This window comes from Cetorhinus maximus, chromosome 18, assembly GCF_964194155.1.
Source record: "Cetorhinus maximus chromosome 18, sCetMax3.hap1.1, whole genome shotgun sequence".
In the NCBI taxonomy this organism is placed as follows: domain Eukaryota; kingdom Metazoa; phylum Chordata; class Chondrichthyes; order Lamniformes; family Cetorhinidae; genus Cetorhinus; species Cetorhinus maximus.
The window spans coordinates 76,518,188-76,530,834 of record NC_135896.1 but is presented as its reverse complement, the minus strand read 5'-3'; the positions used below and the strand labels follow the sequence as shown (position 1 = coordinate 76,530,834).

At 44.0% G+C, this 12,647-nt stretch overlaps 1 protein-coding gene across 1 annotated transcript in view; it reads right to left on the bottom strand.

Annotated features, from left to right (window-relative positions):
* Positions 1-819: 819 nt before the first annotated feature.
* The window catches only part of sptbn5 (spectrin, beta, non-erythrocytic 5), a 259,281-nt gene continuing 247,453 nt past the window's right edge, over positions 820-12,647 (bottom strand). Inside the window, exons 67-72 of the mRNA XM_078563287.1 lie at positions 12,388-12,473; positions 9,130-9,193; positions 5,253-5,351; positions 4,183-4,289; positions 3,397-3,531; positions 820-2,522 (exon numbers count right to left, since the gene is read on the bottom strand). Of these exons, the coding sequence (XP_078419413.1) occupies positions 2,290-2,522; positions 3,397-3,531; positions 4,183-4,289; positions 5,253-5,351; positions 9,130-9,193; positions 12,388-12,473 (724 nt within the window). The 3' untranslated portion in view covers positions 820-2,289. The remainder of the gene's footprint in view (positions 2,523-3,396; positions 3,532-4,182; positions 4,290-5,252; positions 5,352-9,129; positions 9,194-12,387; positions 12,474-12,647) is intronic.

The following is a 12,647-nucleotide window of genomic DNA, read 5'->3' as shown; positions in this document are numbered from 1 at the left end:
TATTGCCCAAAGTAACATTGATCTGGATCAGATGGAAATGGAGTTTCTGCCTTCGTCTAAAGTTAAGTGCAGGAATCAAATGTTTTGGACAACAACGACAGCCTGTTGCAGTATAAGACTGTTCAAAGCTCGGCTCGACTGCAGGTTGACAAACCAATTCCACACACCCATTCCGGAGTGAGACACTTACACACACCCACGAGCACCTGTTTCTATCTTTAGGGACATGGTAACAGGATACCTAGAATACCTAATACATTTGAGCAGAGTTAAAACAAAAACAAAAATACCTGGAAAAACTCAGCAGGTCTGACAGCATCTGCGGAGAGGAACACAGTTAACGTTTCAAGTCCATATGACTCTTCAACAGAACTAAGGAAAAATAGAAAAGAGGTGAAATATAAGCTGGTTTAAGGTGGGGGGAAGGTGGTGGGTGGGACAGGTAGAGCTGGATAGAGTGCCAGTGATAGGTGGAGATAACCAAAAGATGTCACAGACAAAAGGACAAAGAGGTGTTGACGGTGGTGATATAAGCTAAGAAATGTGCTAATGGTGACATTAAGGGCAGAAAGCAGGACAAGCAAGGTACAGATAGCCCTAGTGGGGATGGGGTGGGGGGAAGGGATCAAAATAAACTAAAAGGTAGAGATAAACAATGGATGGAAATACATTTAAAAATAATGGAAATAGATGGGAAAAGAAAAATGTATATAAATTATTGGAAAAAGGGGGATCAGAAAGGGGGTGGGGATGGAGGAGAGAGTTCATGATCTAAAGTTGTTAAACTCAATATTCAGTCCGGAAGGCTGTAAAGTGCCTAGTCGGAAGATGAGGTGCTGTTCCTCCAGTTTGCGTTGAGCTTCACTGGAACATTGCAGCAGGCCAAGGACGGACATGCGGGCATGAAAGCAAGATGGTGTGTTGAAATGGCAAGCAGAGTTAACGTTTATTTATAATTTGTTGTTGACAAATCCGAGTTTTGAGGTTGTAATGAACAGGATGGTTAAGAGAGAGCCACTGGATGTGGTACATTTAGATTTTCAAAAAGTATTTGACAATGTGTCACGCAAGTACTCATAACACAAAATTAGGGCTCAGGGGATTGGGGGAATATATTAGCATGAACTGAAGATTAGTTAATTAATGGAAAGCACCGAGTAGGAATAAAAGGGTAACTTTTGGAGTGGCAGGCTATAACTAGTAGGGTACCACAAAGATCAGTGCTCGAGCCTCAGCTATTTACAATCTATATCAATGACTTAGATAAAGGGACTGGGTGTAATATATCTAAGTTTGCCAAAGATACAAAGTTAGATGGGAAAGTAGGGGGTGAAGAAGAGACTTGCAGAGGGGTATAAACAGATTAAGTGCTTGGGCAAGAATGTGGTAGATGGAATATAATGTGGAATTGTGTGAAGTTATCCACTCTGGAAGGAAAAATAAGGAAGCAAACTATCTTCTAAATGGTGAGAGAATGGAAAATGTTGGTACACAGAGGGACCTGGGTGTCCTTGTACGTGTACCGCAGAAAGTTAATGTGCAGGTACAGTAAACAATTAGGAAGGCAAATGGTATGTCGGCCTTCATTACAAAGGGATTGGAGTACAAGAGTAAAGAACTCTTACTGCAATTTCTTAGGGCTTTGGTGAGGCTACACCTAGAGTAGTGTGTGCAGTTTTGGTCATCTTGCCTAAGGAAGGGCATACTTGTCCTAGAGGGAGTGTAATGGAGGTTCACTAGACTGCTTCTTGGGAAAAGGAATTGTTCTATGAAGAGAGATTGAGTCGAGTAGGCCTGTATTCCCTGGGGTTTAGAAGAATGAGAGGTTATGTGGTTGCTCAGGGTAGATGCCTAGAGGATGTTTCCCCTTTCTGGGGAATGTAGAACCAAAAGGCACAGTCTCAGAATAAGGGATTGGCCATTTAGGATGGAGATGAGGAGAAATTTCTTCACTCAGAGGGTTGTGAGTCTTTGAATTCTCTACCCCAGAGGATTGTGGATGTTCAGTCGTTGAGTGTATTAGATACAAAGGAAACAGGGAAATGGAATTGAAGTAGATCAGTTGTGTTCTTATTGAATGACAGAGCAGAGTTGAGAGACAGAATTGCCTTCTCTAGTTCCTATTTCTTATGTTTTAGAGTGACACATTTCTACATAAAACACCTATTCCAGATTATTATATTCCCACACACACTGACTCGCTGTAGATAGGCACACCTGTGAAGCTCGGCACTGTGCAGTTCCTGATTAAATGTTACAGTCAGAGACCAAGGTTGAGGCAACTTTAAGTTACTTCTTTGTAAAAATCTTCTTGAAAACATTTTTCTCCTTTTTCTTCCTGCTTTCCATGTCCGTGTCCTGCGTGTGATGCCACGTTGGCATCGTGAAAGTGCTGGATGTCACTGCCCTCTCTGGCTCCCAGGTCTTCCGCCGACTTTCACACACCTCTCGGTTGCTGGAGAGGTCTGAGTGCCTTTGTTCCACGCGCAGATTGGGGGTACTGCCCAGGGTCTTTCTGGTATCTGGCAGGCATAAGAGGTTAGAAATATTTAGGAAAACTGGTGTCTCCTTTTTCACAGCTGTACCTAACCACAGGGTCAGGTAAAGTGACTAAAGTGACTCTCAGAACATGGAGTCAGGTGTGACATTCAACGTTCCCTCTAATTTTTCGTTGTTGTTTGTGGCTTGTTGCACAGCATTGTACATTCAAGTTTGTTGCATGGCCACGCTCATCCCCATCTAAAAGGGAATGTTGGTTGTGCAAAGCCTGCTTATTGTACTGCGTGGTACATTCCTGAATGCTACGAGGCCACACACATGCTCAGCTTAGAGGGAACATTGGAGATGGTCACTGTTGGGACACAGGGTCAGGTAACGGTCACTCTCAGGACAGAGTGCGTTTGTGGACTCCTTGAAATTTGCTGTAGATTTTTCAGCACCTTGGATGTCAGTGCTGGTGACTGGAAGCAGTGGGAAGCTGTGCTGGGCCCCAACAGTATATGGTCCAGCCACAATTTCTGCAGCCTGCAGTAAACATGGCCAGGTTACTGTGGGAGATTATACTGGAATGGTTTAAAGGACCATCCTTTTGCATTCTAGTGGGTCATAGCTCCCTCTCCTACCTACTTGAACTCTGATCTTAATCTCAACCTCTTATGCTGAAAATGATCCCAGCTTCATGCACAAATTTCAAAATGATACAGCAATTGATGGGTTTTCCAACAGGTTACCTGGGGAAAAAGGCCCATGTATGGATAATGGATGATATAGTTATCAGCTGGTTAAACACGGCAACCTGTGACCAGGGGAAGGTTGGGCTATGAGTCTCAGTGCTGGTATGACTTCAATCTGGGGCATATTCATACTAAAGATTCACAGAAAGGCCATAACACTGACCTGTGCTCAAGCTCAGATCCTTCTGTTCCCCACCCTCTGGATACAGGTGGATGTTATAATAGGTGTGACGAGGTTTTGGTGGAGGAGCTGACACTGACTGCTCATCTCCTGTTGAATTACTCGTTGCACTGGGATCTATAAAACATATAACAACACATAATATCAGTGAATGCTGGAGCAGAGAATGTGACACAACCAATGGCTGGGTCTGATGGGTTAATATTGTTTGGGAAATGCCAGAGGAGGATCAAAGCATACTGTGAACAGCAACCTTTATCGGGCTGAAGCTTTACCAGCTGTGGGTAGCTTCGACCCAGCTACTGACGAAGGATTGTGTTTGAAGTTTTCATTTTCAAGTGGTGCCGGGATAACCTACCTCACCCCTTGGGCAGACTGATTTGTTTTACACTTTTTCTAGCTGTATCTGACTCTTCACAATACGCGAACTGGCTCTTACAGAGCTTCCCATAATATGCGAACCAGCTCTCACCGCAATCCCCATGATACGCAAAATGACTTTCCCTGCATTCCCCATGAAACATGAACCAACTCTCCCTGCACTCCCCTCGATTAGCGAACTTGCTCTCCGTATTTTTACCTCAACGCACGAACCGGTTCTCTCTGCACTTGCCACAACAAGTGACCTAGCTGTCCCCACACTCACCATGACATGCGAACCGCTCACTCCCCAATTCCCAATATGGTTCATGCCACATCACAAAGTGGTCATTCCTAACAATAAGTGAGTGAGCGTTATGATACGTCCTATTCTAGGCGTTGAGGTACCTGTCCTGTTTGCTCCCAGCACGGTGTTATTGTCCTGTTGGCCCTCACCTCCCTGTGCGGACAGGCTCGGTGAGCTGCTTTGTTTAAGTCTGAAAGATGGACTTCTCCTAAACATCATGAAAAAAACAAGAAAATTATGTCATCTTCCATGTTCATGAATCGTTTCACTCTCCCAGGAAGGTACAGCACCTTTTAGATACAGGTTAAAGCTCCCTCTACACTGTCCTAACAAATGCTCTCAGAGCAGGTACAGTATTGGGTTAGGTACAGAGCAAAGCTTCCTCTGCACTGTCTGATCAAACAGCCCTAGGACACCAGGTGAAGGGCCAGTTCCAGCCTTTTGGCAGGGTGTTACTCCTTCAAGTAAAAACTTCAATGAATGCATTAGAAGATAATCCAGTGGACAAATTTAATTATGATGTTGTGAAGTATATAATTTTTTTGCTTTTATTTGGAACTGATGTCCAAGATAAGAGTTTACTTCATGATAAAAAAATGGTGGATGGAAAATGTTCAGAAACCATTTTGTGGAAAAAGATCATTGAGCACTTCCTAATGATCGGAGCCAGTAACAAGACAGCGATGGGAGCCAGCTGACAATGGAGCATTTTTACTTTGAATTTGGACATTGAGATTTGTAACAGAAATAGTTGGCATAAATTTGCAGAAAGAATGTGGCAATAATGTGTTAGGATTTATAGACAGGAAGTATCTACTGATGTAAGCTTTTCAACATAACAGACATATACAAAAAGTTATATAATGCATTGAATGACACTGATCTATTACATATATGGTAGTATCAGACCCAGAAACAATATTCTAAAGCTACCATATGTGGAGGGGCACAATAAATCTCAGTGATAGTAAACGACAATGTCAATTGCACACTCCAAAACACCATGAACTGTGTGTGTGTGTTTGTGTGTGTGTGTATGTGGTGGGGTGGTAGGGTCTGGTTGAAGCTATAGCTATCCTCCTTAACAGGTCACCCGCATTACAGCCAGAGCACACTTCTAGTCTTCAGCTGCAAGCACTCTCTATTTCCCTCCCCACAGGGCACCTCATACCTGGGAAGTAAGTCTTTGCTGTTTCCAAGTTTCCCCAAGGGGCTCCCCATCTTCTCAGGGCTCCCTGTAGTGAGGTGGGACTTTGCCTTGGATGGTTCCCTGTGGAGGAAGAAACGGTGTGAATATGATATTTCAGTGGCAGATCCCAGGCAATCCACCCAGTCCACAGAATACATTCATTATTATCTGTGAGTGCAGAATTTCCTCCCATCCTCTGGAGTTGGCTGGGGGGTTTAACCATGGGGGCCCAGCACACAGGATACAAAAAAGAGCAGGGCCTAGGGAGCAGGAAACATGAGGAATAGTGTCCAGAATTCAGGAAGCCAAGGAAAGGAGCAGGTCCCAGAGTGCAGGAAACCAGGGGAAGGCGCAGGAAACCAGGGGAAGGAGCAGGTCCCAGAGCGCAGGAAACCAGGGGAAGGAGCAGGTCCCAGAACACAGGAAATCAGGGGAAGGAGCATGGCCCAAAGTGCAGGAAACCAGGGGAAGGAGCAGGGCCCACAGCACAGGAAATCAGGGGAAGGAGCAGGGCCCAGAGCACAGGAAATCAGGGGAAGGAGCAGGGCCCAGAATTCATGAAACCAGGGGAAGGAGCAGGGCCCACAGCACAGGAAATCAGGGAAGGAGCAGGGCCCAGAGTGCAGGAAATCAGGGGAAGGAGCAGGGCCCAGAGCGCAGGAAACCTAGGGAAAGGAGCAGGGCCCAGAGCGCAGGAAACCAGGGGAAGGAGCAGGTCCCAGAGCGCAGGAAACCAGGGGAAGGAGCAGGTCCCAGAGCGCAGGAAATCAGGGGAAGAAGCAGGTCCCAGAATGCACTGGGTAGATAGATTATGTATGATACTGCTCTCCTTTATGGATGTGAACTTAGGTTTTTTTTCCCCGAGGAAGCCTGAATAACAAACTCCAGAGTATTAATATGAACATACGAATTAGGAGTAGGCTACTCGACCCCTTGAGCCTGCTCCGCCATTCAATAGCACCATGGCTGATCTGATTGTAACCTCAATTCCACATTACCACCTACCCCCGATAATCTTTCACCCCCTTGCTTATCAAAAATCTATCTAGTACTGCCTTAAAAATATTCAACGACTCTGCTTCTACCGCCTTTTGAGGAAGAGATTCCAAAGACTCACCACCCTCAGAGAAAAAAATTCTCATCTCTGTCTTAAATGGGCGACCCTTTATTTTTAAACAGTAATCTCTAGTTCTAGATTCTCCCACAAGAGGAAACATCCTTTTCACATCCACCTTGTCAAGATCCCTCAGGATCTTATATGTTTCAGTCAAATTGCCTCTTACTCTCCTAAACTCCAGAAACTCCTAGCCTGTCCAACCTTTCCTCATAAGACAACCCGCCCATTCCAGGTATTAGTCTAGTAAGCCTTCTCTGAACTGCATCCAATGCATTTATATTCTTAAGCAAGGAGACTAATACTGTACATAGTACTCCAGATGTCGTCTCACCAATGCCCTGTACAACTGAAGCATAACCTCTCTACTTTTGTATTCAATTCTCCTTGCAATAAACAATAACGTTCTATTAGCTTTCCTAGTTACTTGCTGTACCTGCATCTCAGAGCTCTGCAATCTTTCATCATTTAGATAACATGCTTTTTTATCCTTTCTACCAAAATGGACAATTCCACATTTTCCTACATTATACTCCATTTGCCAGAGTTTTTCCCCACATACTTAACCTATCCATATCGTTTTGTAGTCTCCTTGTGTCCTCTTCACAACTTACTTTCCTACCTATCTTTTTGTCACCAGCAAATTTAGCAACCATTCCTTCGGTCCCTTCATCCAAGTAATTTATATAAATTCTAATAAGTTGAGACCCCTGTGGCAGACCACTTGTTACATCTTGCCAACCGGAAAATGACTCATTTATGTCTACTGTTTCCTTTTAGCTAGCCAATCTTCTATCCATGCCAATATGTTACCCCCTACACCATGAGCTTTTATTTTCCGCAATGATGTGGCACCTTATCAAATGCCTTCTGGAATTCTAAGTACAGTACATCCACCAGTTCCCCTTTATCCACAGCACACGTTACTTCTTCAAAGAATTCCAATAAATTAGTTAAACATGATTTCTCTTTCACAAAACCATGTTGACTCTGTTTGATTGCCTTGAATTTATCTAAGTGCCCTGCTATAATGTTTTTGATAACAACTTCTAACATTTCCCTATGACAAATGTTAAGCTAACTGTCCTGTAGTTTCCTGCTTTCTGTGTCCCTCCCTTATTTGCCCTATGCCAATTTGCACATGGCTCAGGTAATAATCCAGAGATTATTACTTTTGAGGTTCTGCTTCTTAATTTGGTGCCTAGCTCCTCATACTGACTATGCAGAACCTCTTTCCTTGCCCTGCCTATGTTTTTGGTACCTACATGAACCACGATGACTGGATCCTCCCCTCCACTCCAAATTCTTCTCCAGCCCTAAGCAGACATCCCAAACCTGGCACCAGGTAGGCAATACAGCCTTCTGGATTCTCGCTCTTTGTTGCAGAGAACAGTGTCGATCCCTCTCACAAAATCTCCTCTACTACCACTACATTCCTTTTTGCTCCCCCCACTTAAATGGCTTCCTGTACCACGGTGCCACGGTCAGTCAGCTCATCCACTATGCAGCCCCCACACTCATCCAAACAAACTGAAAGAACCTCAAACCTGTTGGACAATTGCAAAGATTGCAGCTCCTCCACTTCTGGGACCCCATACCTGCCTCACTTGTAGTCACACACTCTTGTCCCTGACCACTGACCAAATCAGAAGACCCTATCCTAAGGGGTGTGGCCACTTCCTGGTACAAAGTGTCCAGGTAATTTTCCCCCTCCCTGATACATTGCAGTGTCTGCAGCTCGGCCCCCAGGTCAATGACGCTGAGCCAAAGCTCCTCAAACTGCAGACGCTTACTGCAGGTATGTTTGCCCTGGATCACACTGGCATCCAAGATCTTCCACATGCTGCAGCCATGAATCATCACCTGCCCTGCCATCCTTAATATGTTTTAATTAGCTACTTCATTATTTTATTCAATTAATACCAGATACTCACTAAATAGCTGGCTTTTCCCCCTGTAGTAGAGTAGGAACCAATTCCTACAGGGTGAAAAGGTTAGAAAAAGGAAAGCAGCACTTCCTTTCCCACTCCATCTAATTCTCTCACTTACCCAATTCCCAGGACTCCATTCAAAGTTGTTAGCTCAGCCCCAAGGACAGAAAAAACAGTTTAAGCTAATTTCCTTAATTAGCTAACTTCAGCTGCTCTCAAGTGGAGAGCTTGTACATTCCTGCTTAAGTCTGAACAAAATGTAACAGTAGATTTCAGTTAGATGTTAAATGTAAAATGAAAATAAAATTAGATTTTTTAGAAAGAGATTAAGATTCCCTCACTGAGCTAACTCCCAGCATTCTGTTCAAAGTGGCACCCAATGATCGCCAGCCGCACTTTGCCATCTGAACATGATCTGGGCTGCAACCAGGAGGCCACAGTTGGGCTCAATGACTCAATTGGGAGGGGAACAGCATGGTTTCTGTACCTGACAGTGACAGACAATGTACCCGGCACATACATTTGTGTATACATGTACGTGTGTGTGTGCATGTACATGTGCATATGTATGTGTTTGTATGCATCCATGTGCATGAAAAGGGGATCTAGATTGGTTTTATAAAAGTTGAATAGCCTAATAATGGTGCTGTCTTGGTTCACACAGGAAGAAAAGGTGAGATGTAAGAAGGTCCTATGGAATTGTAATTCCATTACAATGAATGTCTCCAAGAGGTGAGGAAACACAGAGAACACCTGCTTGCATGGTGTGAGATTGTAATTGGGCCTAGGGCAATGTAAGGTGCAATCTACTTACCAGGAGACTTGTGGAGACTGTGAAGGAGAGATATTGTCAGATGACAAGCTTGCTTCACCAGAACCTGGAAAACAGGACAAGAAGAGTCAACATCCAGCTGCAGCAACCCCAGGCTTGTACCGATTACATATCAGAGAGTGCAAAATATCACAGTGATTGTTTTGTACTCACTCCTCTATGATTGACTGCTGCATACTCTATCCCTCTTCTATCACTGACCAGTTCATACTCTGGCATCTATCCGACAATGTGCAAAATTTCTCAGGTATCCTGTTTACAAGAAGTAGGACAAACCCAATCCAGTCAATCACTGCCCTGTCAGTCTACTCTTGATCGTTAGCAAAGTGATAGCAGGTATTGTCAACAATGCTATCAAGTGGGGCTTACTCAGCAATAACCTGCTGAATGATGCTCAGTTGAATTCCACCAGGGTCATTCACCAAGCCAAGCTATTCCAGTTTAGCTACAATTCTGGCATCTACACCAAAAAAGTGGAAAATTAGTCAGCTTTGTCCTGTCCACAAATAGGAGGACAAATCTAATCAGGCAAATTACCGCCCCATCAGACTACTCTTGTCATCATAGAGTGATGGAAGGTATCGTTGGCAGTGCTATCAAACGGCACTTAAACAGCAATCAATGATAATCAGTTTAGGTTCTGCCAGGGCCACTCGGCTCCTGACTTCATTATAGTCTTGATGTGAACATGGACTAAAGAGCTGAACTCAAAAGGTGAGGTCAGAGTGACTGCACTTGATATCAAAGCAGCGTTTGACTGAGTGTGGCATCAAGGAGCCCTAGCAAAATTGAAGTCAATGGGAAAAACGGTGAAAACTCTTCACTGGTTGGAATCATACCTAACACAAAGGGAGATGGTATAGTTGTTGGAGGTCAATCATCTCAACCCCTGGACATTGCTTCAGGAGTTACTCAGGATAGTGTCCCTAGGCCCAACTATGTTCAGTTGCTTCATCAATGGCCTTCCCTCTATCATAAGTTCGGAAGTGTGAATGTTCGCTGATGATTGCACAATGTTCAGTTCCATTCGCAACCTCAGAAACTGAAGCAGTCCATGCAGTCCTTGCTTGCAGCAAGACCTGGATAACACTGCACAAGTGCAGGAAATAACCATAGATCATAGAAAGTTTACGGCACAGAAAGAGGCCACTTGTGTCTGAAAAGCCGAAAAACGAGCCACCCAGCCTAATCCCACTTTCCAATATTTGATCCATAGCCCTGCAGGTTGCGCCACTTGAGGTGCATATCCAGACACCTTTTAATTGAATGAGGGTTTCTGCCTCGACCACCCTTTCAGGCAGAGAGTTCCAGACTCCTACTACCCACTGGGTGAAAAGATTTTTCTTCATCTCCCCTCTAATCATTCTACCAATTACTTTAAATCTATGAATACAAGTCACTGACCTTTCTGCTAAGGTAAATAGGCCTTTCCCATCCAGGTACCTCACAGTTTTGTACATCTCAATCTCCCCTCAGCCTCCTCTGTCCCAAGGAGAACTTCCTCAGCCTATCCAGTCTTTCCTCATAGCTGCATTTTTCTTGTCCTGGCAACATGCTTGCAAATCTCCTCTGTACCCTCTCTAGTGCAATTATATCCTTTCTGTAATGAGGTGACCAGAACTGCACTCAAGTAGTGGCCTAACAAATAATTTATACAGTTCCAGCATAACCTCTCTGCTCTTATATTCTATACCTCAACTAATAAAAGAAAGGATTCCTTATACCTTCTTAACCACCTTATCGACTTGTCCTGCTTTCTTCAAGGATCAGTGGACATTCACTCCAAGGTCCCACCCTTCCTCTACACCTCTCAGTATTCTCCCATTAATTGTGTGATTGGCTTGTTTGATCTCCACAAATGCATCGTCTCTCACTTCTCTGGGTTGAATTCAATTTGTCACTTTTCAGCCCACATGATCATTGGTATCTTTCTGCAGTCTACAATTATATCCTCCTCCCTATCAACTACACGGCTAATTTTTGTGTCGTCTGCAAACTGCTTGATCATGCCCCCTACATTCATACCCAAATCATTAATATAGACTACAAAAAGCAGGGAACTTAGTACTGAGCCCTGTGGAACCCCACCGGAAACAGCCTTTCAATCTCAAAAACGCCCTGTCGACAATTATCCTTTGTTTCCTGCCACTGAGCCAATTTTGTATCCAGCTTGCTGCATTCCCCTGTATCTCAAGGGCAGTCTGCCATGCGGAACCTTGTCAAAAACCTTGCTAAAATCCATGTAGACCACATCAGCTGCATTACCCTTATCAATCCTTCTAGTTACTTCCTCAAAAAATTCAATCATGTTTGTGAGACACGATCTTCCCTTAACAAATCCATGCTGACTATCCTTGATTACTCCATGCCTTTCTAAGTGACATATCATCCTGTGTCTCAGAATTGATTACAATAATTTGCCCACTACTGAGGTTAGACTGACTGGCTGTAATTATTTGGTCTTTTCCCTGCTCCCCTTTTAAACAAGGGTACAACGTTAGCAGTCCTCCAATCCTCTGGCACCATGCCTGTATCCAGTGAGAATTGGAAAATGATGGTCAGACATTTCGCTTTTTCCTCCCTGGCTTCTTTTAACAGCCTGGGGTACATTTCACCTGGCCCTGGTGATTATCCACTTTCAGGGATGCTAATCCCATTGATACCTCCTCTCTCCCAATGTTTATCACAGCCATTACTTCGCACTCCCCCTCTTTAACTAGAATATCGGCATCGTCCCCCTCTTTTGTGAAGTCACGCAAAGTATTCATTAAGAACCATACCAACATCTTCTGTCTCTACACACGTTACCTTTTTGGTTTTTTATGGGCCCTGCTCTTTCCTTCGTTATTCTCTTACTCTTTATTTATTGATAAAACATCTTTGGGTCACTGTGATTTTACTTGCCAATATTCTTTCATGCCCTTTCTTTGCTTTTCTAATTTCCTTTTTGATTTCACCCTCCATCCTCTATGCTCCTCTTGGCTTTCTGTAGTATTGAGTTCTAAAAAACCCAGTGGACTTGTACTCTGCACTAAAGCTGAGAGTGGAGATTTATATATATTTGAACTGCTCTAGACGCTCAGTGCCCAGTTAACAAATCTTTTGATCAGATTATAGTGTGCCAGAATCATAAACAGCCATAGGCTTCAACACCCCTTACTGTACCTGGAAAAAGAGACAAAGAGGCTTAGGACACTGTACACAGTGACAGCTGAAGGCTGGCCAGCCAAACTCAGTTACCTGCACTGGTCCTGATCTTCTGGATCCACTCGCCCATCAGTTTGCCCGAAGGAGCAGAGAAGAGATATTCAGCCTCGTCACTGAGCCTAGGGAAATACATTGCATTCAGATTGTTTACTACAGTGCCTCACACAGCAAACACACCAAGGTGTAGATGAATGTACTGACTCTCACGTACACACATCCTTACTGGGTATATGTATAAACACCAGGATAAATATGTTAAACTTGAGGAAGCTAATGTAGGTCAGCAAGCACAG